This window comes from Polypterus senegalus, chromosome 2 (genome assembly GCF_016835505.1).
Source record: "Polypterus senegalus isolate Bchr_013 chromosome 2, ASM1683550v1, whole genome shotgun sequence".
Lineage (NCBI taxonomy): Eukaryota > Metazoa > Chordata > Cladistia > Polypteriformes > Polypteridae > Polypterus > Polypterus senegalus.
The window spans coordinates 163,946,439-163,971,438 of NC_053155.1; the positions used below are offsets into that span (position 1 = coordinate 163,946,439).

The following is a 25,000-nucleotide window of genomic DNA, read 5'->3' on the forward strand; positions in this document are numbered from 1 at the left end:
GAAACGGAAATGCCAGTGAATAAACTTTGTGTACACTTGTTAAGGTCATTTTACTGTAATGGGCTATGATAATTATATATTATTGTTTATAAAACTTTCGCAGTTTGCTGTTACTTGGGGGAATCTCCCCGTCAAAATAATCTTTTTCTTGAATCAATATTTTCTCATCCTATGCAGAGATTATCAAATTTTCTTTCTCTTCTCCAAAATATTCAGGCTGGATTGGTTTGTAACTACATATAAAAATGGGTTAAATGTTTAAATTTGCCCCACAATGCACGGTTGCCTCAATGATGTCTTGCTCCCAGTTTTAATAATAATAATACATTTTTTTGCCAAAATGTTTTTGTTTTCTGTGAGCATATTTAGTAAGCAAGGTTCAGAAATTAAAAGTTAACCTTAAATGACATGCCTGTATTATCATCAGATATTTTTGATTGTCCTAACACCTCCTTATTAAAAACTCCATACCAACCTGTAGTGATTAATTGGACCAATTGTATAATGTTTTCCTTAAGTCTCTGGCTTTGTTTTTTGGAATATAGAAAGATAAATATTGTGCATTAGATTTGTATTGGTCACCTATACAATTTTTTTTTTTTCATCTCTCAGAGACAGTTGTACCATTTGAACAAATAAAGGAAGAGCAAGTGCAAGTGGAGAGCACTTTGATCAGTGCAGAAAGGGGTGAGGAGGAAATGGAAGTTGACAGCAATGATGAATCGGATTACCAGTCATCTGCTGGTGGATTTTCTAATGCCTTATCTTCACTTAGTACATTGCGTCCAGGTATGTGTATACAATGTGTGTTTAAAAAATATTAAAAGTGGTTAAAGTGTTCATTATACAGGAATGCATGCAATAACTACAATACATATTTAAATTTTTATAACAGTATACCTATTGTAAATGTGTGTTTTATAGGATGCTTCATGCAAAAACTTAGTCAAACTTGTGTTTTATTGAGTGTACAGTTGAGGAAAGTAAGCTACTGAAGAATAAACTTAAAACATTGCAAGAAAACATATAATTTAAGATAATTTGGTTATGATGTTTTTTGAATATGCAGAAAAATTATTATATACTTTCCGAGATAATGGACCCATTTCTGTTGGTTGTAATATTTTTTGTATTTGTTATTGTGCATTTCTGTTGAGCAGCTTAGTGGAGCACACTTCATACAATATTGAGAACATCTTTGTTTTCTTTCTGTAAAACTTTAATATAATTAAAGTACATTCAACCATAGATTGAGGGAATGTATCAGAAAATTCCCAAGGACAATATCTTGTCCTTTGTCCATGAGCTAAAGCTGAAGTGTGGTTGGGTGATAGAGTAATCAAGCCAATAATCCAGAACGTGAAACAAATCCATATCAGATGGGACCTAATGTATAAAACCTTGCTTAGATTAAATATAAAAATATTGCTTAATCCTCAGCAGTGTGCAAAGCTGGTTTGTTCTTGCCCCCAAAAGATTTAAAGTTGTTATGGCAAAAGAAGACCATACTAAATACAGTGGAACCTTGGGTCACGAACGCTTCGGACCACATACAAATCAGGTTACGACCAAAAAGTTCGCCATACTTTTCCATCTGTTCACGACCACATACTCGGGTGACGAACAAGTCAGTTTCCCCCTTCCGGTTCGTGCGCACCGATGATTTCCACACGTGTTCAGTCTCTTCCTGTTCATTCACTGTGAACTCTTTGTGCTCTATTTCGTTTCCCTTCCGGTTCGTACGCGCCGGTGATTTACGCACGTGTTCAGTCTCAGAGGGACTTTTTGCTATAGCGGGTCAAGAGGAGCGAGCAAGCGCGTGCTTGCAGGCATGCAGCTGGACAGTGAGCCCAAGCAGGGGTGTTTTGTCCGACACTCGGTGGGGCAGAAGGAAGCGGTTGCTCTAGCTGAGCAATCAAGGAGCTGGAGTGACCAGATGGATGACGGCTGGCTTAAGGCCAAGAAGGCAGTTAAAGAATGCAACGGGCTTCTAAAAGAGACTGCTTCGAGCATTGTTTTAAGATCGTTGTATTTAATGAAGGCTTTTTTCTATTGGATTTTAACCTCCACTTCACTTCTGTTTTCATGGGATCATTTATTTATTGAAGGATTCTGAAAGCAGTGCACTTTTTTTAATTTGGACTTTGTTTTTGATTGTTGTTTTGTTATTTTAATAAAAGCACTTGGCACTTTTTGCAACCATCTGATTGCTCCATTGTAGTGCCTCACTGTCATGCTCATCGGTAACATTACCGAAGGTGATGGGTTTAAGGGCTTCCGGAAGCGAGATGGGAGCATGCAGCAAATCTGCATCGTCACAGACTTTAATTCTAAACTGTAATCTCCTTTCCACCCACTTCCTCCTCACTTCCTTCATGCCAGAACTCGACTTCTGCAGGTTAGTTTTCTTGGTTGTTTATGGTTAGTTTTTGTATAAATTATGGATTTTTCAAATATTCATTTTTTTCCCCTGTGCTTAAGACTCATTAAAAAAAATAAAAAAAAGTGTTTACAGAGAGCTGTTCGTAAGGCTATAGTGTGCACTCTTGCAGTGTTAGTTTTCTCTATTCAAGGTTTTCTCAGTGTTAATCAATGTTTTTACATTTAGTTTACTATTACACTGTGCATTCTATGGTATAATTAACTATTTTTGTGCTTAAAAATCTTAAAAAAAATATACTTGCATACAGCTCGTACGGTCTGGAACGGATTAATTGTATTTACATACAATCCTATGGGGGAAATTATTTTGGGTCACAACCAAATCGGGTTGCGACCAGAGTTTTGGAACAAATTACGGTCATGACCCCTCCACTGTATTAATATGTTTGGTTTAAAAGCTTAAAAAAAGCAGTGCCTTTAAACTTTTGATTTTTTTAGTTATATACTTTTGATAAATTGTTTCCTTTTTAAAAATACACACCTAGAACATTTAGGTTGCCAATAAAAGTAATAGGGGAGATATGTGCATGTATGTATCCTTTGAAGTCCATAGTCTTGTGATGAGGACTGAATACTTTTGCATGGCAAATTATATATTTGTATGGGCATCTAAGTACATATACAGGCCAACCTTGGGTTAAGTCAATTCAGCAGATATCAATTAGCACAGAAGGCTTCAAAAAAATTCTTTTAAACTGAATTTCAATTAATTTTCATCAGTAATGTCTGTTTTTTTTACTTAAAAATGAAGTGAGCTAGTTTTGAAGTTGATGAATATTTAACAACCATAATGGAGAAGAATAGTATTGTACCCTACAAATTTATCATTGTTTTGTGCTTTCATACAAAGGCATTGCGAAATGTCAACGGAGCTACTTATCTTTGACTTAGCTTACTGCATGGCTGCTGGTGACATTTGGCTTTTTACCCGAACAGTTGCAACCACTGCTTTTAAATCCCACCCTACCAAGTATACACCCTAGTAGCTGTTTCAGGGACTATGGCTTCTTCTTCGAGAGAGGTTATATTCTTGGAGATCCCTCAGCAAAGACCACACATGACCTACAAGACATTTTGTAGGGGTGTGCAGTTAATACAAAATTTATAATTGACTGTTGTTATCTTTGCAGTCATAATGTCAATTAATAACACTGTGATGAAATACATTATTTTGTGCTCCTAGCTGCATATAATGTGCTCTGTATACTGTAGATGCAATAAAGTAGAACCTTCATTTAGCAGGGAATCACTTAAGAATTGTTAATATTAACTGCTGGATTAGTTAAGATATTAAAAATGTAGTGTTTACAAATATTTTTTTATAACATATACAAGACTCTTACTAAAATTTGATACTGTTCACTGTTCTTGATTTAGTAAATACAAAAAACACTGAAACATATTTGAATGTGCCACACTGTTGACAGTGTTCTTAATGATCCTGAACTTGGGACACAGCTTACCAAAAGAATGAAACTTTAAGACATTATTACTTAATCTAAAGCTGTTTCAAGGGCAGCCTAAATACACATATAAACGGGGAATAGGTTAAATTGTGAGAGATTCATTTAGTTCAATTAAAAAAAAAAATTTGTGAGGTTAATTTTCTTGAAAAGGCTATTCTAGTGATGCTCTGATCAGCTGCCAATCTAAATTTGCCATTTTTTCACTACAATAGACTCGGATCAGTGATCGGTGAATTGGACGATCACAAAAAAGATTTTTTTTCATCTCTGTCTGTTCTAAGCTTTGTGATAATTTAGATGTATTCTTCCTTTATGCAAGATATTATAGTAGTTGAGCTAGCATGCATGTCTTTGTCTTTTTCTTTGCTGTGTATTCTTCTAAACAGAGAGCAGTAAGACAGACTTTACCAGATTTAGAAAACTGGAGCTGTGCTGTGCAATTAAATAAATCACAAGAAAAGCTACCATAATGAATTCATTTTTTTATTTTGACTTTAACACTAGAATTACCAAAGCTTATGAAAAAACTCGTAAAAACGGCCCACCTTAAATCTGCTCCCACCTCTCGTCAGCCTCTTTTGTCTTGTAAATGTCTTGATAAGCCCAAGCAACCTACCTTCCCATCTTCCCACCACCGCAGAAAGTGCAAAAACCTCTCCCAGCTCAGGTCTTGTTTATCAGGGAGTCAGGTACCAAAAGCTGTATAGGCTAAAAAAAAAAATCTTGTTCTTTGGAACACATGCATTTCATGTGTGTTCTGTATCTACAAAGATCTATGTAAGTGTAGGATGACAGGAAATGCAAGAAATGTTGAACACATACCTAAAAGACACACTTTTTCCATGTTTTATTACTAACAACAAAATTTAGATGTGAAGTATATAATGTGTGAAGACTGAAGTCCAAATATCAAATAAACCCTTTCACAAAAGGTACAAATATAACAGAACAAGTGCGCTTTTATTCAAGACTATAACCGAAGAAAAAATATCGGGTTAGTATGGCTTGTTGTCGTCAATTCTTTGGTAGTACAGTGGTAGGAACTGCTGACTTCTATGCAAAAGATCGCCGGTTCGAGCCTCCCTGCATCTGAAAATAAACGTTATGAGTAGCGAGCAACATTTGATTTGAGTCTTTAGTCTTCAGTAATTTTGCTTTTGTTAAGTACAGCAGCTCTCATTATCAATTGGATAAAGAAGAATGTTAATAAACAATAGTCTTGCTAGCTTAACAGCAATATTTATCTTGTTTACTTATAAACTTGTTAAGCATGTTAGCCTTGTTTTTTCTTGATAAGAATCTTATGAACATTTGATAGATGTGCCTATTTTTTTCTTTATTATTTGCTTCTGTATGTTTTGTACAGTACAAGCTTTGGTAAGAAACAAGTACTGTGTTATGGTTACTGTGTCTATATTTATAATTTTTAATTATAATTGGCATGGAAAGGTTTGGGCATCCTTGCTTAACACTAGAATTACCAGAGCCTACGAAAAAACTCGTAATTCCGTCCCACCTTAAATTGCTTCTTAAATCCCTTCACACCTCTCCGCCAGCGTCCTTTGTTTTCTAAATGTACTGATAAAGAGAAGCTAGGAGCAGCCGGCTATTCCATCCCCCCACCAATTTAGAACGTGCACGAACTTCTCTCAGCTCATGCCTTGATTGAGTATCTGGGAGTGAAGTGGAGTTTTAGAGTGGAAATAATAGATCGTTATTTGGAACACACGCATTTCATGTCTGTTCCGTTTCTATATATTATATTCTAGTAGTAGATGACAAAATGTAGGCATATACTATATAATGTATGAAGCCTGAAGTCCAAATAGCAAAGAAACATTTTCATAAAAGGTTCAAATATAACACAACAATTGCGCTTTTATTCAAAAATATAACTGAAAAAAACAAAAAGCCACCTTAACATGTGACATTGACAGCTTTTGACATTGACAGTATTCTGTTTCTTTTGTACTCCAGGGCATGCAGAGGAGAGAATGGTAAAGAGCAGTAACTTCAGCGCTATATGCAATCATCAGACACTCCCCATCTGCCCGTCGTTTTGTTATACTTTTCAATACTTTTATACTGCTCAAACGGGCATGCTCAAAAATACACGTGTAATGCCACTAAAATGTGCACGCAGACACTTCATTTCGCAAAAACAAAACAAGTGCACTTTTATTCAAGACTACCTGTATAACCAAGAAAAAGAAAGCAAGTTACAGTAGGCGATTGATAAGACAGCTTGCATGGTGCAATGCTAAGAAGTGCTGATTTTCATTCCGTGCTATATAAAATCATCACATTCAAATATTAACAGTTCCCACACACCCAAGGACCGTCCTTCCTACATTTACAACACGCGGTACTTGTTGCAGTGTACACAACTCTCTGTGCTATGGTTCCTATTACACTGAATGAGCACCTGACACTGTACTTTCTTCCCTGGGGGAAGGTCCCGCATCAGAGAATTTCCAGTTCCTGCATAAATTCACACACGATCTGACGCTGTTAGTTTTCAAATAATATTGCATTAGTGCGATGATATTTTCACATATATTGTCTCTTTCTTTCAGGTGTGTAATAGAAACCACAGCATAGAGAGAAGTGTGTACATTGCTTCTTACAGGTAAAGGCGATGGAAAAAGTGCACTTGAATAAAAGTACACTTTTGTTATACTTTTACCCCAATATATGTTCTTGTGTTTGAATGACACGGGCAGATGGGGAGTGTCTGATTATTGCATATAGCGCCGAAGTTACTGCTCTTTACCTTTCTTTCCTCTGCATGTCCTGGAGTACAAAAGAAACAGCATACAGCAACATGCGGGGACTGGCAGGAACACTCAATAAAACTGAATAAAAAGAAAATCAAGTGACGGTGAGATACGAAGAAGGCAGCTGTGAAAACAGCCGTGTCAGATGGGGTTGTATGGATTGATTCTGAACGCGACTGAGAGAATGAAAAGTGAATTGAAAAAAACAAAAAACAGCTAACCTTCACAAGGATCATAAATTGCCCCGGCTGTTAACAGACTGAAATCAAATGTATGCTTTTATTCTAAAATAGTAAGACTAAGAGCAGTTTACTTCTCAAAACGGAGTAGTGCAGAATCGAACTCGCGACCTTTTGATTCCAAGGCGAGAACTGATTCTATTACACCACGGAGGAAGTTATAATAACCTGCTGTCAATGTCGCATGTTAAGGCGGCTTTTTGTTTTTGCAGTTATATTTTTGAATAAAAGCGCAATTGTTGTGTTATATTTGAACCTTTTATGAAAATGTTTCTTTGCTATTTGGACTTCAGGCTTCATACATTATATAGTTTATGCCTACATTTTGTCATCTACTACTAGAATATAAAAACGTTTCTGTTTTAACAATGTGTTGACACATTGTGTTGATTACTGTAGAAGCGGAACAGACATGAAATGCGTGTGTTCCAAATAACGATCTATTATTTCCACTCTAAAACTCCACTTCACTCCCAGATACTCAATCAAGGCATGGGCTTGGAGAAGTTCGTGCACGTTCTAAATTGGTGGGGGGATGGAATAGCCGGCTGCTCCTAGCTTCTCTTTATCAGCACATTTAGAAGACAAAGGACGCTGGGGGAGAGGTGTGAAGGGATTTAAGAAGCAATTTAAGATGGGACGGAATTACGAGTTTTTTCGTAGGCTCTGGTAATTCTAGTGTTAAAATGTCTTTTGCTATGTATAGTTAAGCGAGCAGAAGATGAACTGATCACCAAAAAGTATAAAGTTAAAGATGACACATTTCTTCAGTATTTTAAGCAAGGTTACATTTTGATTTCCACCATTCATCTATACTAATAAAAGGCCACTCGCTCGCTCGCCCGACCGACCGACCGACCGTGTAGGTGGAAGGCTGCAATTTGGCAGGCTTACTTACGGCCCCATCTTCATGAAATTTGGTAGGCGGCTTCCCTGCGCTAACCGAAACCGATGTACATACTTATTTCGATGGTATGACGCCACTGTCGGCCGCCATATTGAACTTTCCAACGGTCTTTGTTACTTATGGGCCCATCTTCAAGAAATTTAGTATGCGGGTTCCCAACGCTAACTGAATCCTACTTACGTACATATATACGTCCATAGCCTGCAGCTCGGTCACTGTGTGAGGCAGCGTTGGGTCCCCCATCCCAACACCTCCCACGTTGTTGGCTGCCTGCCTATATAAGGCCGTCCGTTGCTCCGGTCTCTACATTCCCTTCCTTGCTTCGCCACGGATTCACGCTCTCCCTGCTGATAACTACAGCCTTTTTATTTAATCCACGGCTTCTACGCTGTTTTATTGTTCGTTTATTACGATTATAGTTATTGTTTAGGTATTTTAGACTTACTTTACATTGTTCAAGTACCCATTTCCTTTATCATTCCAACTGTACCCCCATTAACATGTCTATCGAGGTGATCACCATTGATCAAAGAACTGTCACTTACCGAGTGGTTTCCATGCCCGGAGATGGCACCTACCTTTTCCATTCTCTTTGTTACATATTGCACGGCCATATCAGGTTCACTCTTGATATCCGGAGGAACATTGTGTGTTATGTATTGAATGACTGAGACAGGTTCAAGGTGTGGACTGATGATGGTACAGGAGATAATTATACTACACAGGAGCTCTATAAGAGTGAAATGCTTAAGCCCTTCACCTATGGTTCTGCATGTGAGTTGATGGCTGCCGCTGAATTGTTCGGTTGTCGCTTTCAAGTGTACCGAAATGGCCAAATATTTTTCACCTTTCGACAACTGCCAATGCCTCTTAAACATCTTAGACTCACAGGTGACGATTTCAGTAGTGGACACTTTGATGTTTATGAATGTTTAAACTCTCAGAAGCTGGATGTGAAGTTATCGATGAAACCGGTTGTATACTTACAACGCTTGACAGATGCCGAATGTCACTTCAACATAAGTCCTGCAAATACTGTCGTCATTGAAACAAACCATGAAACTCAAACCGATTATGACAGCAGTAATCCAGTCTGTGAGATTTGAAACAAGATTACTGTTCACATGGCCAACTCTACGTTGCATGCTCAAGAGTAAGCTCAGTGCACAGCTTTGTCATATTACAACCAGAGGGCCGAACTCAAAATGTGGTATACAAAGAGATCCTTAACAAATAATTATTGGTATATTTTTCCCTTAGTTTAAAAAGGTTTAATTTTCTTCTTAATAAAAATTTTAAGTCACTACTTCGCCGCTGCGAAGCGAGGGTATTTTGCTAGTAGGTACTAAATACCAAAAACATGAAAAGGGCCTGAAGGAAAAGTATGGACACCCGACATGTTCAATAATTTTTAACACCCCCTTTGGCAAGTATCACAGCTTGTAAACACTTTTTGTAGCTAGCTAAGAGTCTTTCTATTTTTACTTGTGGAATTTTCCCCCATTCTTCTTTGCAAAAGGCTTCTAATTCTGCAAGATCCTTGGGTTGTCTTGCATAAACTACTCTTTTCAGATCTATCCACAGGTTTTCAGTGATGTTTAAGTTGGGGAGCTGTGAGGGCTATGGGAAAACTGTCCGCTTACATCTCTTGACGTTTTCTATTGGTGATTTTGAGGCATGTTTCAAATCATTATCCTGTTGCAAGATCCATCCTCTTTTTAACTTCAACATTTTTGCAGGCAGTATGATGTATTTATTTGAATCCATTCTTTTCCTTTTCCAGTGACATGTTTCCCTGTGTTACTTGCTGCAACACAAGCCCAAAGCATTATTGATCCACCACCATGCTAAATAGTGGGAGAGGAGTTCTTTTCATGGAATGCAGCAACCTTTTTCTCCAAACACACTCCACTCTTTGCACATTGTGGCCAATTTATTTTGACTTCATCAGTCCACAGGACTTGGTTTCCAAAATGCATCAGGCTTTTTTAGATGCTCATTTGCAAACTACAGGTGCTAAATTTTGTGGCTAGGATGCAGTAAAGGTTTTCTTCTGCTGACTCTGCCGTGAATGGTAGTAATTGTTCAGGGGTTGCTACACAGTAAAACAGTACACCACCACTCCAGAGTTTGCTAAATCTTCTTGAAGGTCTTTTGCAGTTATACAGGGGGTTTTAGTTGCCTTTCTAGCAATCCAATTTAATAGTTAATTGAGAAATTTTTCTTGGTCTTCCAGACCTTAACTTGACCTCCACCATTCCTGTTAACTACCATTTCTTAATAACATTATAAACTCGGGAAACAGCTACCTATAATCATTTTGCAGTCTTCTTGTAGCCTTCTCTTGCTTTGTGAGCATCAGTTATGTTACTTTTCAGAGTGCTTGGCATAAGCTTAGAGGAGTTCATGACTGCCAATTGCTGGGGCAAGGTTTGAGGAGTCTGAGAGTTATACAGCTTTGTAATTTGCATCACCTTGGGTTTCCTTATGATGACTATATGCTATAGCCCTAACCAACTAATTAAGGTCTAAAACCTTGGTAAAAGTTACCTTAGACCTCGTATATTTTGGGGTCCCCAAACTTTTGCATGGTGCAGCTTCTTTTTTTTCACTTTACATTCGTACAAAACAAAAACCATACACTGCTCTTGGATAAAATGCTGAAAGTGTCATCTTTAACTTTATACCTTTTGGTAATCAATTTCTTTTATGGCATATGTATTACTGATACATATTTTCTTATTTTTATTTTATTAATTGAAGTATTTATTTTAAGGGAATTTTAATTAATATTTTAAACATCAAGCCTACAGCTTGAACATGTAACACCTATGGTCTATAGTTTAAACTGTTAACTCATGTATTTTTATAATTAATGTAGAACATAAGGCTTCTATGCACCAAGTCTGGCAGGAGCTTAGTGTAAAATGTTTTTTTTTAAAGGGTTAAAGAAAAAAATAAAACACTGACTCTGTATCGGATTTGGCCAGTTCAAGTAGCATGTAATTGGTTATCAGCGGAGGTGGGTAGAGTAGTCAAAAATTGTACTCAAGTAAGAGTAGTGTTACTTCAAAATAATACAGTAATCCCTCGCTATATCACGCTTTGACTTTCTCGGTTTTGCTCTATCGCAGATTTTATATGAAAGCATAACTAAATATATAACGCAGATTTTTCGCTGCTTCGCGGGTTCTGCGGACAATGTGTCTTTTTACTTCCTGTACATGCTTCCTCAGTTGGTTTTCCCAGTTGATTTCATACAAGGGACGCTATTGGCGGATGACTGAGAAGCTAACTAATCAGAGCACGCAGTTAAGTTCTCCTGACTGAGAAGCTAACCAATCAGAGCACCCAGTTAAGTTCCTGCTTGCTGAATGCAGTGTTAACCAGGAAGTCTCGTCTCGCTCATTCAGCATCAACGTGTTTCGCTGTGTAAAGAGTTGTGCTCTTTTGTGTTTATCTTTGTGCATAGTCAAGCCCTTCATTATGGCTCCAAAACGATCTGCTACTGCTTCAGGGGCCGTGCCCAAGGGCAAACGGAAGATGTTAACGATTGCCGAAAAGGTAATCGTTTTGGATTTGTTGAAGGCTATGATTCTTTTTATTTAAAAAGTAGGAGAGGAATATAAGATCTACGGCCTCAGTGTCCTTTTAACCAGGGTGCAAAACAAGTTGTAAGTGGATGTAATAAGGCAGTAGTCTGGATGGAATCTGCTTTAGGGATTTGGATTGAAGACTGCCAGAAGAAGAACAACGGCAGTGCTACACAATCGCCTGAAGTGGCTCCTTTAAGGGCTGTAACGCTCTCCTTTGTTGTGCAGTAAAATAAAACTCATTGTTATCGGACAAGTCATTGTTGGTGAGTAACCATAATTAATTTTCTACTTACAGTACTTAGTACATGTATGCATGCGTTTAGTGTCACTGTACACACACATTTACTGTATGCTATTTTTGTTGCATTGTACGTATTTATTGCTGGTGGCATGTCTATCGTAATGGCTGTAACATGTGATATCGGAGACACTCAATATCTTTAAAATAATATTTAGGTTTTACTGTATATAAACAGTGTGTTTATATACATAATTTCAATAAATCTTAAATAATATCTAAGAGAAGACAAAGGGATTATGCTGTATAACTCTGCGGGGAATATTTATAAACAGTGTGGGAGAGTTTATAAGGGCTTAAAATATATAAAAATAACCATAGAAACATATGGTTTCTACTTCGTGGATTTTCACCTATCGCGGGGGGGTCTGGAACGCAACCCCCGCGATCCCTCGATCACTGGATTACCCAAGTGGAAGTAAAAAGTAGTTATACAAAAAATTTCTCAAGTAAGAGTTTAAAAGTATTTGGTGAAAAGAATACTCAGGTACTGAGTAACTGATCATAATAAATGATTTCTTTTTTATAAATGTTGTAATAAGACAGGGGCGGCATGGTGGCGCAGTGGGAAGCACTGCTGGCTCGCAGTTAGGAGATCCGGTGTCGCTTTCTGGGTCCTCCATTCGTGGAGTTTGCATATTCTGCGTGGGTTTCCTCCCATAGTCCAAAGACATGTAGGTTAGGTGCATTCGCGATCCTAAATTTTCCCTAGTTTGTGCTTGGTGTGGGGGTATGTGTGTGCGTGTGCCCTGCGGTGGGCTGGCGTCCTGTCCGAGGTTTGTTTCTTGCCCTTGGCTGGGATGGGCTCCAGCAGACCCCTGTGACCCTGTAGTTAGAATATAGCAGGTTGGATAATGGATGGATGTAATAAGACAAACAAAAATATAAAATGTGCAAATTCTGCTATTTCCAAATAGTAAAATAAAAAGTTAGTAAAAATAACATCTTTACAAAATAAAGATGCCCAAATAGCACAAAGTTCCAAATCTCAGTTTTTCACAACAAAGCTTTTGAAGCTAATACCTACAGTAGTTAACATGTATGTTTCAACAGTGCAAACTTACAGTGACAAGATATACTGTACACTGACCGCATAATACTGTATATGCCCTTACTCTCCAAATAGCACAGCTGATAGAAAATAACATTAGAACAAGGCAGCTTGTGCACGTACAAGAAATCTCACTTTACCTTGACTGTCTGTGCATGTTTGGTTAAAACGTGCTTGTTCTTTACTCAGTGCCCCAGTGGTTAAGCTTCATCAGGTGTTGGCTGTCATTTTTCATGTACAGTGGAACCTTGCATTGCGAGTTACTTGGTTTGCGAGTGTTTTGCAAGACGAGCTAAAATGTTTAATAAAGTCTGACTTGATAAATGAGCAAAGTCTTGCAATACGAGTAGTCTCCACACGCTTTGTCTGCCAAGCGTCACGTGATCACAACTGAGCTGATGGTTCTTCTCTCTCTCACTGCGGGATTGTGGGCAATCATCAGTCAGCGTACCTCACTCATATAGTCATCATCTATAGAGCGTATACTGTTTACTACAGCATTGTGACCATGTGTGTATGCTGTGACGTGTGAGTCTCCATCTTGCACCCCAAAACACGAAGCTGAGTCTCAATACTTTAGCGACACCATCTTTATTCAGCTTGAAACAGGAACAGCGTGGTTATTTATTGTTGCAGGATCTGCCACTCTCCTATACACAGACACAGCAGTCAGGCAGTGTCTACGCTGCCAGTTTGTGTCTGGTCATGTGACTGGATGGCTACGTCTCATTTGTGAAACTGAGCCATGTGATTATTGTTGCTACGTCTAATTGGTGAAACGGAGTCTTGTGATTATTATTGCTACGTGTTATTGTGAAACAGTCATGCAGTAGATCCACTGGCGGCTTCTCTGTGGCAAAAATATAGTGTAATTTGTACATGTAAAAAAGCAACGAGTTGAGTGTTGCCCAGTGTAGCGGAGTAAGAGTAGCGTTGCTTCTTCACAAATATACTCAAGTAAAAGTAAAAAGTATGGTGCCGTAAAGCTACTATCAGAAATACAATTTTTTAAAGAAGTTACTCAAGTAAATGTAATGGAGTAAATGTAACTCATTACTACCCACCTGTGGTTATCAGCATTAGCGCTAAAAACCTTATTGGAGCATCTCTAGTTTTAATAGAGGCTTTGCTAAATTTTAATTTTCTGAAGCTAAGGATCTGTGCTGGTATACCGAAGGTTGCCAGTTGAAATCCCTGTCACTGCCAAAAGAGATCTTACTCAGCTGGGCCCTTGAGCAAGGCCCTTAACCTTTAATTGCTCCAGGGGCGCTGTACAATGGCTGACCCTGCGCTTTGACCCCAAGGGGTATGCTAAAAACCAAGTAGTTTCCTTCGGGATTAATAAAGTATTTTTAAATAAAAAAATATGAAGTACTTTGAATCTAACATTGTGTTATGTTATGATACTAAGATTAAATACACTGTTAATGCTTTTAACAGGTGAAATTCCAGATGCTGCCTTTATTCATGCAGCCCGCAAGAGAAGACAGTTGGCTCGTGAGCTTGGTGACAGTGTTCCTAATGATACTGAATCTGGGAAAAAACACATTTCACAAGAGGATGAAAATGATGTTAGTGATGATGATGATGATGAGGAGAAACGCAGAATTATCTTCACTGTAAAAGAAAAGACGCAAAGGCAAAAGATTGCAGAGGAAATAGGTAAGTCTTTATGTATTGGTAGATACTTGGTAGTTTTGATAGAGTAAATAATTAGTAACTTGAAGTCTGTTGTTTTTGGCTCAGTATTTTCAAATATTATCATTTACTATGATATTGCCTATTCTAGTAGCTTGTGTTTAATTTTTACTTTCTGTAAACAAGTATAATGTAAGCTCTCTATGTGAACACAAGGTGGTGCAACCCTGGACATGTAAAAGTCAAAATCTCTACTTGCTGCAGTGACATTGAACTGCTGGCCATTAAGTCTGCGTCCCTATTATTTTCCCAGAGAGTTTGGACACGTCATTATTGTTGTTGTTTACATCACTCCTCGGGCGGACGTGGAGATAGCGAGTTACATCATCCACTCTGCTGTTGCTAAACTTCAAACACAGCACCACGAGGCGCTTGTGCTAATCTCTAGAAATTTTAACCATGTGAAGCTGGACAAAACATTACCTGCCTTCTCCCAGTATGTGGATTGTATGTAACACCTGGGGAAATAGGATTATTGATCTGATGTATGCAAACGTTAACAACGCATGCAGCGCCACCCCACTGCCTGTGCTTGGGGGAAAAAAGAGTATAACCTAGTTCTGCTTCAGCCTACCTACAAACCAAGAGTGAGGAAGCTACCTACAACCACACGCTTATTCAGCAAGTGGTCCCATGAGGCAGAGCAGGCTCTGAGAGACTGCTTTGGAACTACGAACTGGGATATCCTGCTACATCAACTTCTGTATGGACATTGTAGTTCCAGTAGGAACAGTACGCTGCTATGCTAACAACAAGCCATGGATTACAAGCGACATTAAGGGCCTTTTGAACCAGAAGAAAAGGGATTTTAAAGACGGTGATCAGCATGAGCTCAAGTGTGTGGAGAAGGAACTCTGAGTCCAGCTCAGGGCGGCGAAGGAGCAGTACAGGAGAAAACTTGCGCAAAAGTTGCAGCATGAAGGAAGTGTGGGATGGGATTAAGATCATCACTGGCTGCAGCTCGAAGCAGGGTGACTCCATCGAGAGAGACAGGGAGAAAGCAAACCTGATCAACATTTTTTAGCAGGTTTGACCACCCTAACCCACTCTCACCTCAGAGTTCTGCATCCTTCACCCATCCTTCTGCTGATACCAGCATAGGAGAGAGTTTCCCCCACCCACAATTACAGCAGCCCAGGTAAGCAGAGAGCTGAGGAGACTTCGTGCCAGCAAAGCAGTAGGTTCAAATGGAGTATTGCCACGACTGTTGAAGGCCTGTGCATTGGACCTGGGGTGTACTCTACAGCACATCTTTAACCTGAGCCTGGAACAGGGGAGAGTCCCGAGGCTTTGGAAAACATCTTGCATCACCCCAGTCCCAAAGGTGTCACGTCCTGGTGAGCTGAATAACTTCTGGCTTGTCGCCCTGATGTCACATGTGATTAAGACCATGGAGCGGCTGCTGCTTCACCACTTGAGGCCACAGGTCCGCTATGGAGGAATATTTCGGACAAAATGAAATAAATAAATAAATGCGTAAATAAATAAAAGTACTGAGAAATGTGAGCATAAATAAATAAATGTGTCATGAAATGAGAGCCTTAATAAATAAATATGTCATGAAATGAGAGCATAAATAAATAAATGTGTCACGAAATTTGTTTTTCGTTGCTTATTTATTTATTTCATTTTGTCCGTAACATTCCTGCAAACCGTCATGAAATACGGCTTGAAATAAAACTGTCACTTTCACTCGTCAAAGTTGAGAGGGTGGGCTCTAACACGCCCTCTAGTTACTGATTGGTGAATCGATAGCACAAGAATTAATTAGAAAAATGCTTACTACTGCCGATTAAATGGATTCTGACGAAGATATTACGTATTTCAGAGAGAATTGAAGATTTATCGGAAGAAATTACAATGTTGCGGCCCTTTTAGAACTGAGTATTTGACCCTTGTTTCTGAGTAGAAAGTCAGTTGCATATTAGCAGCTACTTTTCAAACAACTGTACAGCTCTGATCAGTGGTAAAGTTGTTCAGTTCAAAATATTAGGTGGAGCTGCTTTGGGCATTCCATGTCAAAGTACCTAAACTAATACAGCCGTTGCAGCTTACCGTATATCAAACTGGCTCATTCGTCTTGTGATCGTCTTCTCTGATACATCATACAGATCTGCAATCTGTCGTACTTTTAAACCGCATAACAGAAGGTGTTCTATTGACTCAGCTGGAATGTCAAAGGATGGACGTCCAGAGCAGCGAACTGCATCACCTGAACTGGAGTGTAGTAGAGTCCGTTCCACCTGTTCTTCGATAATTTCAAAAACAGTTTCATCTATATCGGAGTATAAAAGGGCCGCCAACATTGTAATTTCTTCCGATAAATCTTCAATTCTCTCTCTGAAATACGTAATATCTTCGGCAGAATCCATTTCATAGGCAATAGTAGGCATTTTTCTAATTAACTCGTGTGCTATCGATTCACCAATCAGTAACTAGAGGCCGTGTTAGAGCCCACCCTCTCAACTTTGACGAGTTTTATTTCAAGCCGTATTTCATGACGGTTTGCAGGAATGTTACGGACAAAATGAAATAAACAAATAAGCAACGAAAAACATATTTCGTGACTTATTTATTTATGCTGTCATTTCATGACACATTTATTTATTAAGGCTCTAATTTCATGACACATTTATTTATTTATGCTCACATTTCACAGTACTTTTATTTATTTACGCATTTATTTATTTATTTCATTTTGTCCGAAATATTCCTCCATAGTCCGCCACACCCTCGACCCTCTGCAGTTCGCATACCAGGAGAACGTAGGATTGGAGGAAGCCGTCATCTACATGCTACACTGATCCCTCTTCCACTTGGATGGGAAAGTTGTGCAGTAAGAATTATGTTTTTGGACTTCTGTAGCGTCTTCAACACCATCCAACCCCGGCTCCTTAGGGATGAACTCACAGAGATGGGAGTACATTCATACTTGGTGGCATGGATCGTGAGCTATCTTACAGACAGACCTCAGTATGTGCGTCTTGGGAACTACAGGTCTGACATTGTGGTCTGCAGCACAGGAGCACCTCAGGGGACTGTTCTTTCTACGGTCCTGTATAGCTTATATACATCGGACTTCCAATACAATTTGGAGTCCTGCCACGTGCAAAAGTCCGCTGACGACACTGCTATCATGGGCTTCATCAAAAGTGGGCAGGAGGAGGAGTATTGGAACTTTAACGAGAACTTTGTTAAATGGTGCAACTTAAACCACCTACAACTGAACACCAGCAAAACCAAGGAGCTGGCTGTGGATTTTAGGAGGCCCAGGCACCTCATGGACCCCATGATCATCAGAGGTGACTGTGTGCAGAGAGTGCAGACCTATAAATACCTGGGAGTACAGCTAGGTGATAAATTAAATAGGACTGCCAATACTGATGTTCTGTGCAAGAGAGGACAGAGCCGACTATACTTCCTTAGAAGGCTGGCGTCCATCTGCAAAAAGATGCTGCAAATGTTCTATCAGACAGTTGTGGAGAGCGCCATCTTCTATGTGGTGGTGTGTTGGGGACGCAGCATGAAGAAGAGGGACACCTCCTGCTTGGACAAACTCGTGAGGAAGGAATGCTCTATTGTAGGCACGGAGCTGGACAGTTTGACATCTGTGGCAGAGCGATGGGAACTGAGCAGGCTCCTGTCAATCATGGAGAATGTCACTGCATCCACTGAACCGTATCATCTCCAGACAGAGGAGCAGCTTCAGTGACAGACTGACTTACAGACTGAGGAGATCTTTCCTTCCCTCAAACTATGTGGCTCTTCAATTCCACCTGGGGGGTAAACGTTAACATTATACAATGTTATACCTGCCTTGCACTCTCCACCTTACATTTTTTAACTTGCACTGCATTTTTATCACTCTTTAATATTGTTTTTATCAGTATGCTGCTGCTGGAGTATGTGAATTTCCCCTTGGGGATTAAGAAAGTATCTATCGATTGATCGGGATAATAAAATTAGCTATTTAAGCTAGAGGTGTGCTGGTAGACCATTTCATCTTATTTGAATAACAGACAAACAAAACAAGACAATAGTTTTTCATGAAGTTTGGTTGACTTTAAAGGCCTGTTCTGGTTGTTTTCATCTTTTGAAGAAAATATTTGAATGTGTTTTCATTTAAGGACTTTGCTTTTTTATTTAAACCACCAGTATATTTTTTTAAAGGGCAAGTTCGATATTTATGAAGTTGAAGTTATTTGTTTACAATCAAGTGTATGCTCATTTAAAAAATTCAATTCATGTGTTTTCAGTTTAAAATGGAATGCACAGTGCACAAATCCAGATGTAATAGAAAAAAATCCCAAACTTATTGAATGTTTGTACTATGAGATTGGAAAAGTTTTTATTTTTGAAAATGTATTTCTTAGAACAAAAAGATATTGGAAATAGTGCCAACAATCAGTGATAAAATATACTGTTTTTCTTGTGGTAAGTGTTCTCCTAGTTGAATTTTCATGTAAATGAGAAATAAAACAGCACTTGACCAGACATGTGTCAAGCTGCTTCTAATGACATTACATTTCTATCAAAATACTTGGGAAAACAGATGTATCCAGGATATGAAAATAGTTTTTTTTTGCTGTTTCCATTGATCCACTTTTGATATTGTGATTATTTGAGGTTACTTCAGTTGTCTGAATCCTCTCCGTAGCTTCAGGCTAGGTATTTTCACCCTTTAGCTTTTCAAATGTTCTTTCTTTTTTCCTCCTTTTCTCCTCTTATTAGTTTATTCTTATTCCTAGATATATGATGTGGTCTCTGGGAAATTAAACTAGGCAGTGTGATCAAGAGACAGCAGGAACTATGACCAAAGCATGTCGGGGGGTCTCGTACTGTTTAATGCACTGATTGCAAAAGCCTAATACAGTACATATAGGTTGAAAGAGAGTAAATGAAAAAGGCCCTACATTTGCTTTTCCCTAAAAAAAAAAAAAAAATTCTACAAAAAAAATCAGTTTTGAATATGGAGCCCACAAAGTCATTTGTAGCAGTGACAGACAGCAATAACTGTTGAGAAACATGGTGATGGCCATGCAAAGTTATAATAAAACAGAGCTCCCCACAAGAAAAACAATCCATAAGGTAGTGCCAGAGTGGCATGACCTTAGTAACGATATACTGTAATATATGAATGATGCTCAAACATTTTTTACAAAATGTGCAAAAACAGTAAATTGGTTCCAATTCCCATAGAGTTCAATACGGAGGATAATTGTATTCTTTCCTTCATATTCGAACATATCACTGGCAGCACAACTCATTTTGCTAATAGTTAAGATTTAACACCACTTTTATGTCCTCAGACACCAAATAAAGCTTGGGTTAGGACCAATGAAAATGACACCAGTAGTTTCAAAGAGACTTTCAATACCCAGATTGTAAGGCTACTATCTGTGTGTATATATATATATATATATATATATATATATATATATATATATATATATATATATGTATTATGTATATATATGTGTAAAATATATATATTATATTTTTATATATATATATATATAATATATGTGTGTGATATATATATATATGTGTGTATATATATATATATATATATGTTTTGTATATATATATATGTGTGTATATATATATATATATATATATATATGTTATTATATATATATATATATTATGTGTGTGTGTGTTATATATATATATATATATATATATATATATATATATATATATATATATATATATATATATGTATATATGTATTATATATATATATATGTATGATTATATATATATATGTGTGTATATATTTATATATTTATATATATATATAGTTTATATATATATATATTTATATTATTTTATATGTATATATATGTACATATATAATATATATATATATATATATTATATATATATGTTGTGTGTGTGTGATATATATATATATATATATATGTGTGTGTGTATATATATATATATATGTGTGTGTGTATATATATATATTATATATATTTTTTATATATATGTATATTGTGTATATATATATGTATATGTATATATGTATACTAAGAAAAACCTGCCAAGCGGGGAAGTAGGTGTTAAAGAAGCAATGAAATAGAAAGAAACATTTTGAAAATAACGTAACATGATTGTCAATGTAATTGTTTTTTCCACTGTTATGGCGATGAGTGTTGCTGTCATATATATATATATATATATATATATATATATATATATATATATATATAATATACTACAAACACACATAAATACAGACACACATACATCCCTAAAACACACACACAAATACAGATATTAAAAATATATATATTACATCACACACACATATATAAACATATATATACATATACATACATATCTACATTTTATACACACAGCTATTTTGTATCCGTCAATCGCTGTTTGTTAAAGCGGATGACACCGGGTCTTCGTGCAAGTCTGCGTGGATATTATGAACATTGTATTTGTTCAAGTTCTATTTAAATTTTAAATGAAAATTTTTATAGTTGCAGAAATATCTTTGGTTGGAAGGGTAAAACAGACGGAAATTATTCCTGAAAAATCAACTCAAACCTTAAACAACATAATACTCTCCATAAAAATATATCCTTCAAAATTATACAAATTCAAATATAACATCTCTAACAAAACCTGGAAATAAAAATAAAATGTTTTCCTTTCAGCAATAACAAATCAAATCATTCAGTTTCTTTGCCCCTATGTCATTTTAGAGCGGGGCCTGGCATCTTTTGGCAAAAAGTTTGTTTCTGTTTGCTTTGAGGTTCTGTGTTGTGGAATTCTCAGGATGGATTGCAGGTGCTCATCGTGGCTCCTTTTGCTTTTTTGTTAGTTTTTTTCACTGGAAGGCTTCTCCCCGAATTTTTAAACATGCACAAAAGGGTTGAGCATGTGAAAAGGACTTTTGTTCAAGTACCAAAGCCCCTTCAAACTCAGTGCGCTCATTTATCACAAAGTGCTGTTGGGAACACCGTGGGACTTGGTTTAACATTCGGTAATAGGGGAAAATGGGGGAAGTGGTTGTTCCCCATAAAAACGCCTTTGAAATCACTTTGTGATTGTACGGAATAAGCGTCCGCGAAGTTCAGATTCTTATTTAATTCTTCTGCTTTTTGTATCTTCCCGCTTCATTCAGGTCTTTCAGGTTACCCTTTTTTTTTTTATAGTGCGTCTTAGATTAAATTCTGTAATTTCAGCCCATTAGCTCCACAAATGAGACCCCGGTTCAGAAAAACATATACTCAGCCTCCATGGTTTTAAAGGCTCTATTTTCAGAATCAACTTTTCTCTTTCAGCATCGTGGAGCTAGCCGCAATAACTTTCAGCATCTTAAGGTAGACTTATTACGCGGTAACTGTTGAAGGCAGCTGGGCTGCATTATGGGATCTGTAGTTTATTGTGTTACCAGCGCTTCATATACCGGCTTTAATAACAATAATACAGTATATAAAATGATCTAGCGGGCGGATATAATTACCGGGCGGATGTGCCTCGGCCCTTGAGTTTGACACATATGGACTAAATAGAACTTGAAAAGATATTTTTTTTCAAATGTGATCGGCAATTCAGATAGAGTTAGCCGCGCTCAAAACCTGCATGCATCAATAAGTCATCCTCCCTTCCCCCTTACTTTTACCGTTCATCTAATGAATACACTGAGTATGGCTTTACCAAACAATCACTGATGGCGAATAAAGTATCCATTATTGAGTATGTAGATGGGGTTATATATATATATATATATATATATAATATATATATAACGTTCGCACCCGGATAGTGTGTTAAAAAGGTAGAAAAAGGGGAACATTTAAAAAAAACGTAACATGACTGTCAATATACAGTATTTGTTTTGTGAGTGTTACTGAGTGTTGCTGTCATCAAGATTTGATTATCATTATTTCTTTCAATCAGGTTCGTATTTGTAGGATGTGTTGTGTTCAAGTTACATTCCGTGTTTGTTCGTTGTAAAGATGACAGGTTTCATTCATCGATTCGTTTCTTACTGCATCAATAAACAAGCTCGTCTTCTTCTTTATCTGGGACGTGACACACTGCATGCAGGGTTTTTACACTGTCTTCCTTTAGCGGGACTGACTTTTTCCAACGTGTGCTTTGTTTTCCGCGTAGTTGGATTTATGATATCTTGCATGTATGAGGCGCTTCATATTTTTGCTGCACTTTTCAATTGTGTAATTGGTTTTTTCAGCTCTTTGGAACTGTTGCTTTTATCATACTGCGTAGTTCACTGAGCAGCTTGATTACATGCATGAAGGTTAAGCTGTGCTGGTGCCATCTCATCTATTCCGTGGCTGTATTTAATGTTACAGTCCTGGCACCAAACTTTCACCTGCATTTACTGAGTTTGTGTCTAACACCACCCTGACATCTCATCTTCCTCTCCATAAGTTACAGTCCTTAACCGTAAATATTTATAGCAGTTTGCTATTGGATTGCAGCATTACGACTGACCTTATTCAGCACTAAATTACAAAGCCAGTGCAACCTGTCTATAGAACTTAATATGTATATATATATATATATGTATGTATATATATGTATATATATATATATATATATATATATGTATATATGTAGGTATATATGTATATATATATATATATATAGTATATATATGTGTGTGTGTGTGTATATATCTATATGTGTGTGTGTGTGTATATATCTATATGTGTGTGTGTGTGTGTGTGTATATATATGTATATAATATATTTATTTACTTTACCTTTATTTAACCAGGCAATAGACAGATTAAGAACATGTTCCTTATTTACAACTGTGGCCTGGAAAAGAATAGCCTTAAGAGGGAAGGGGTAAGAAAAAAATAAAAACAAAATAAAACATATTAAGAAAGATAAATATATACAATATAAACGAAATTACGAAAAGGAAAAAGAAAGGAAAAAAAATAATAAAGAAATGAAGCAAGAAACAGTGAATAAGTTACATGTTTACAAAAAAAAGTCATAAAATGTTATATAAACAGTATGAACATTGGAGCAGCAATAAATAGAGCAGCAGTGAATTGGAGCAGCTAGCCTAAATAACAGCGACACACGTCTTTAATAATAAGCTGAAATCCGTGATTGGAAAGCTGATTTAGGAATGAAATTATTCAATTTTAACATTTTCTGCAGGTCATTCCAGTCTCTAGCAGCATGGCGTTTTGAAAAGCGATCAGGACAAAGTACAGAAGTAGCCTTAGGAACTGTCAGCAGAATCAGATTAAGCGAGACAGGTATTATACACAGAAGAAGAAAAGTGTAACAATTCCTGTAAGTAAGGAGGGGAAAAACCAAGGAGAGTTTTGTAAATAATCATAAGCCAATGGATTTTCACGAGCGCGTGTACAATGAAGACCAGTTGAGAGAAGAATACAGGGTAACAATACTGATGGGTTTTGAAAGAGCACTTGTTCTCAACCCGGATGGCAGAGAGTGATAAAGAGCGCCGAGGCTTCTGAAGCGGGCCTTTGGATGCTGATCTGTAAATAACATCACCATAGTCAAACATGGGAAGGATTGTCATTTGAACCAGAGTTTTCCTAGCAGATGATGTAAATGCAGAAGCATTCTATAAAGGAACCCAAGTTTTAATTTGATCCTAGACTTCAGACTGTCAATGTGTTTTGAGAAAGATATAGTATTATCCAGCCAAATTCCCAGATATTTATATTCAGTAATCTGATCCAGTGGTGTCCCGTCAAGGGAACAGATACCTGAAGAGCTTGATGGAAAATTACCTTTTTTACCGAACCACATAACTTTAGTTTTGGAAGTATTTAACTGGAGGTGTAAATTAGAAAAGTCAGTTGCAAACTATTAAAACTAAGTTGAGTTGTTGCAAGACTGCTTAGCAGGGAAGGACCTATAGAGTAAGAGAATTGTGTCATCAAGCGTAAAGATGGATAGATGAATCTGTAACCGAGTTAGCGACAGTATTAATATAAATAGAAAAAAGTGTAGGTCCAAGTATTGATCCCTGCGGGACACCATTGGTGACTGGGAGAGGCTGGGAAAGAAGTAGTTCACAGAGGTTGCACAGGTAGTCCAACTTCTCCAGGATGGCACATCAATACGTGTCATTGCCAGAAGGTTTGCTGTGTCTCCCTGCACAGTCTCAAGGGCATGGAGGAGATTCTAGGAGACAAGCAGTTACTCTAGGATAGCTGGAGAGGGCCATAGAAGGTCCATAACCCATCAGCAGGACTAGTATCTGCTCCTTTGGGCAAGAAGGAACAGGATGAGCACTGCCAGAGCCCTACAAAATGACCTCCAGCAGGCCACTGATGTGAATGTCTCTGACCAAACAACCAGAAAGACTTCATGAGGGGTGACCCAAGGGCCCCATGTCCTCTAATGGGCCCGTGAGCTCACTGCCCAGCAGCATGCAGCCCGCATTGGCATTCGCCATAGAATACTAGAATTGGCAGATGCACACTGGTGCCCTGTGTGATTTTACAGATGAGAGCAGGTTCACCCTGAGCCGCGTGACAGAAG

At 37.6% G+C, this 25,000-nt stretch overlaps 1 protein-coding gene across 1 annotated transcript in view; it reads left to right on the forward strand.

Annotated features, from left to right (window-relative positions):
- Nucleotides 1-25,000, forward strand: part of paxbp1 (PAX3 and PAX7 binding protein 1) — a 256,815-nt gene that overhangs the window by 55,430 nt on the left and 176,385 nt on the right. The window contains exons 3-4 of the mRNA XM_039744927.1: nt 613-789; nt 14,217-14,438. Coding sequence (XP_039600861.1) covers nt 613-789; nt 14,217-14,438 — 399 coding nt within the window. The remainder of the gene's footprint in view (nt 1-612; nt 790-14,216; nt 14,439-25,000) is intronic.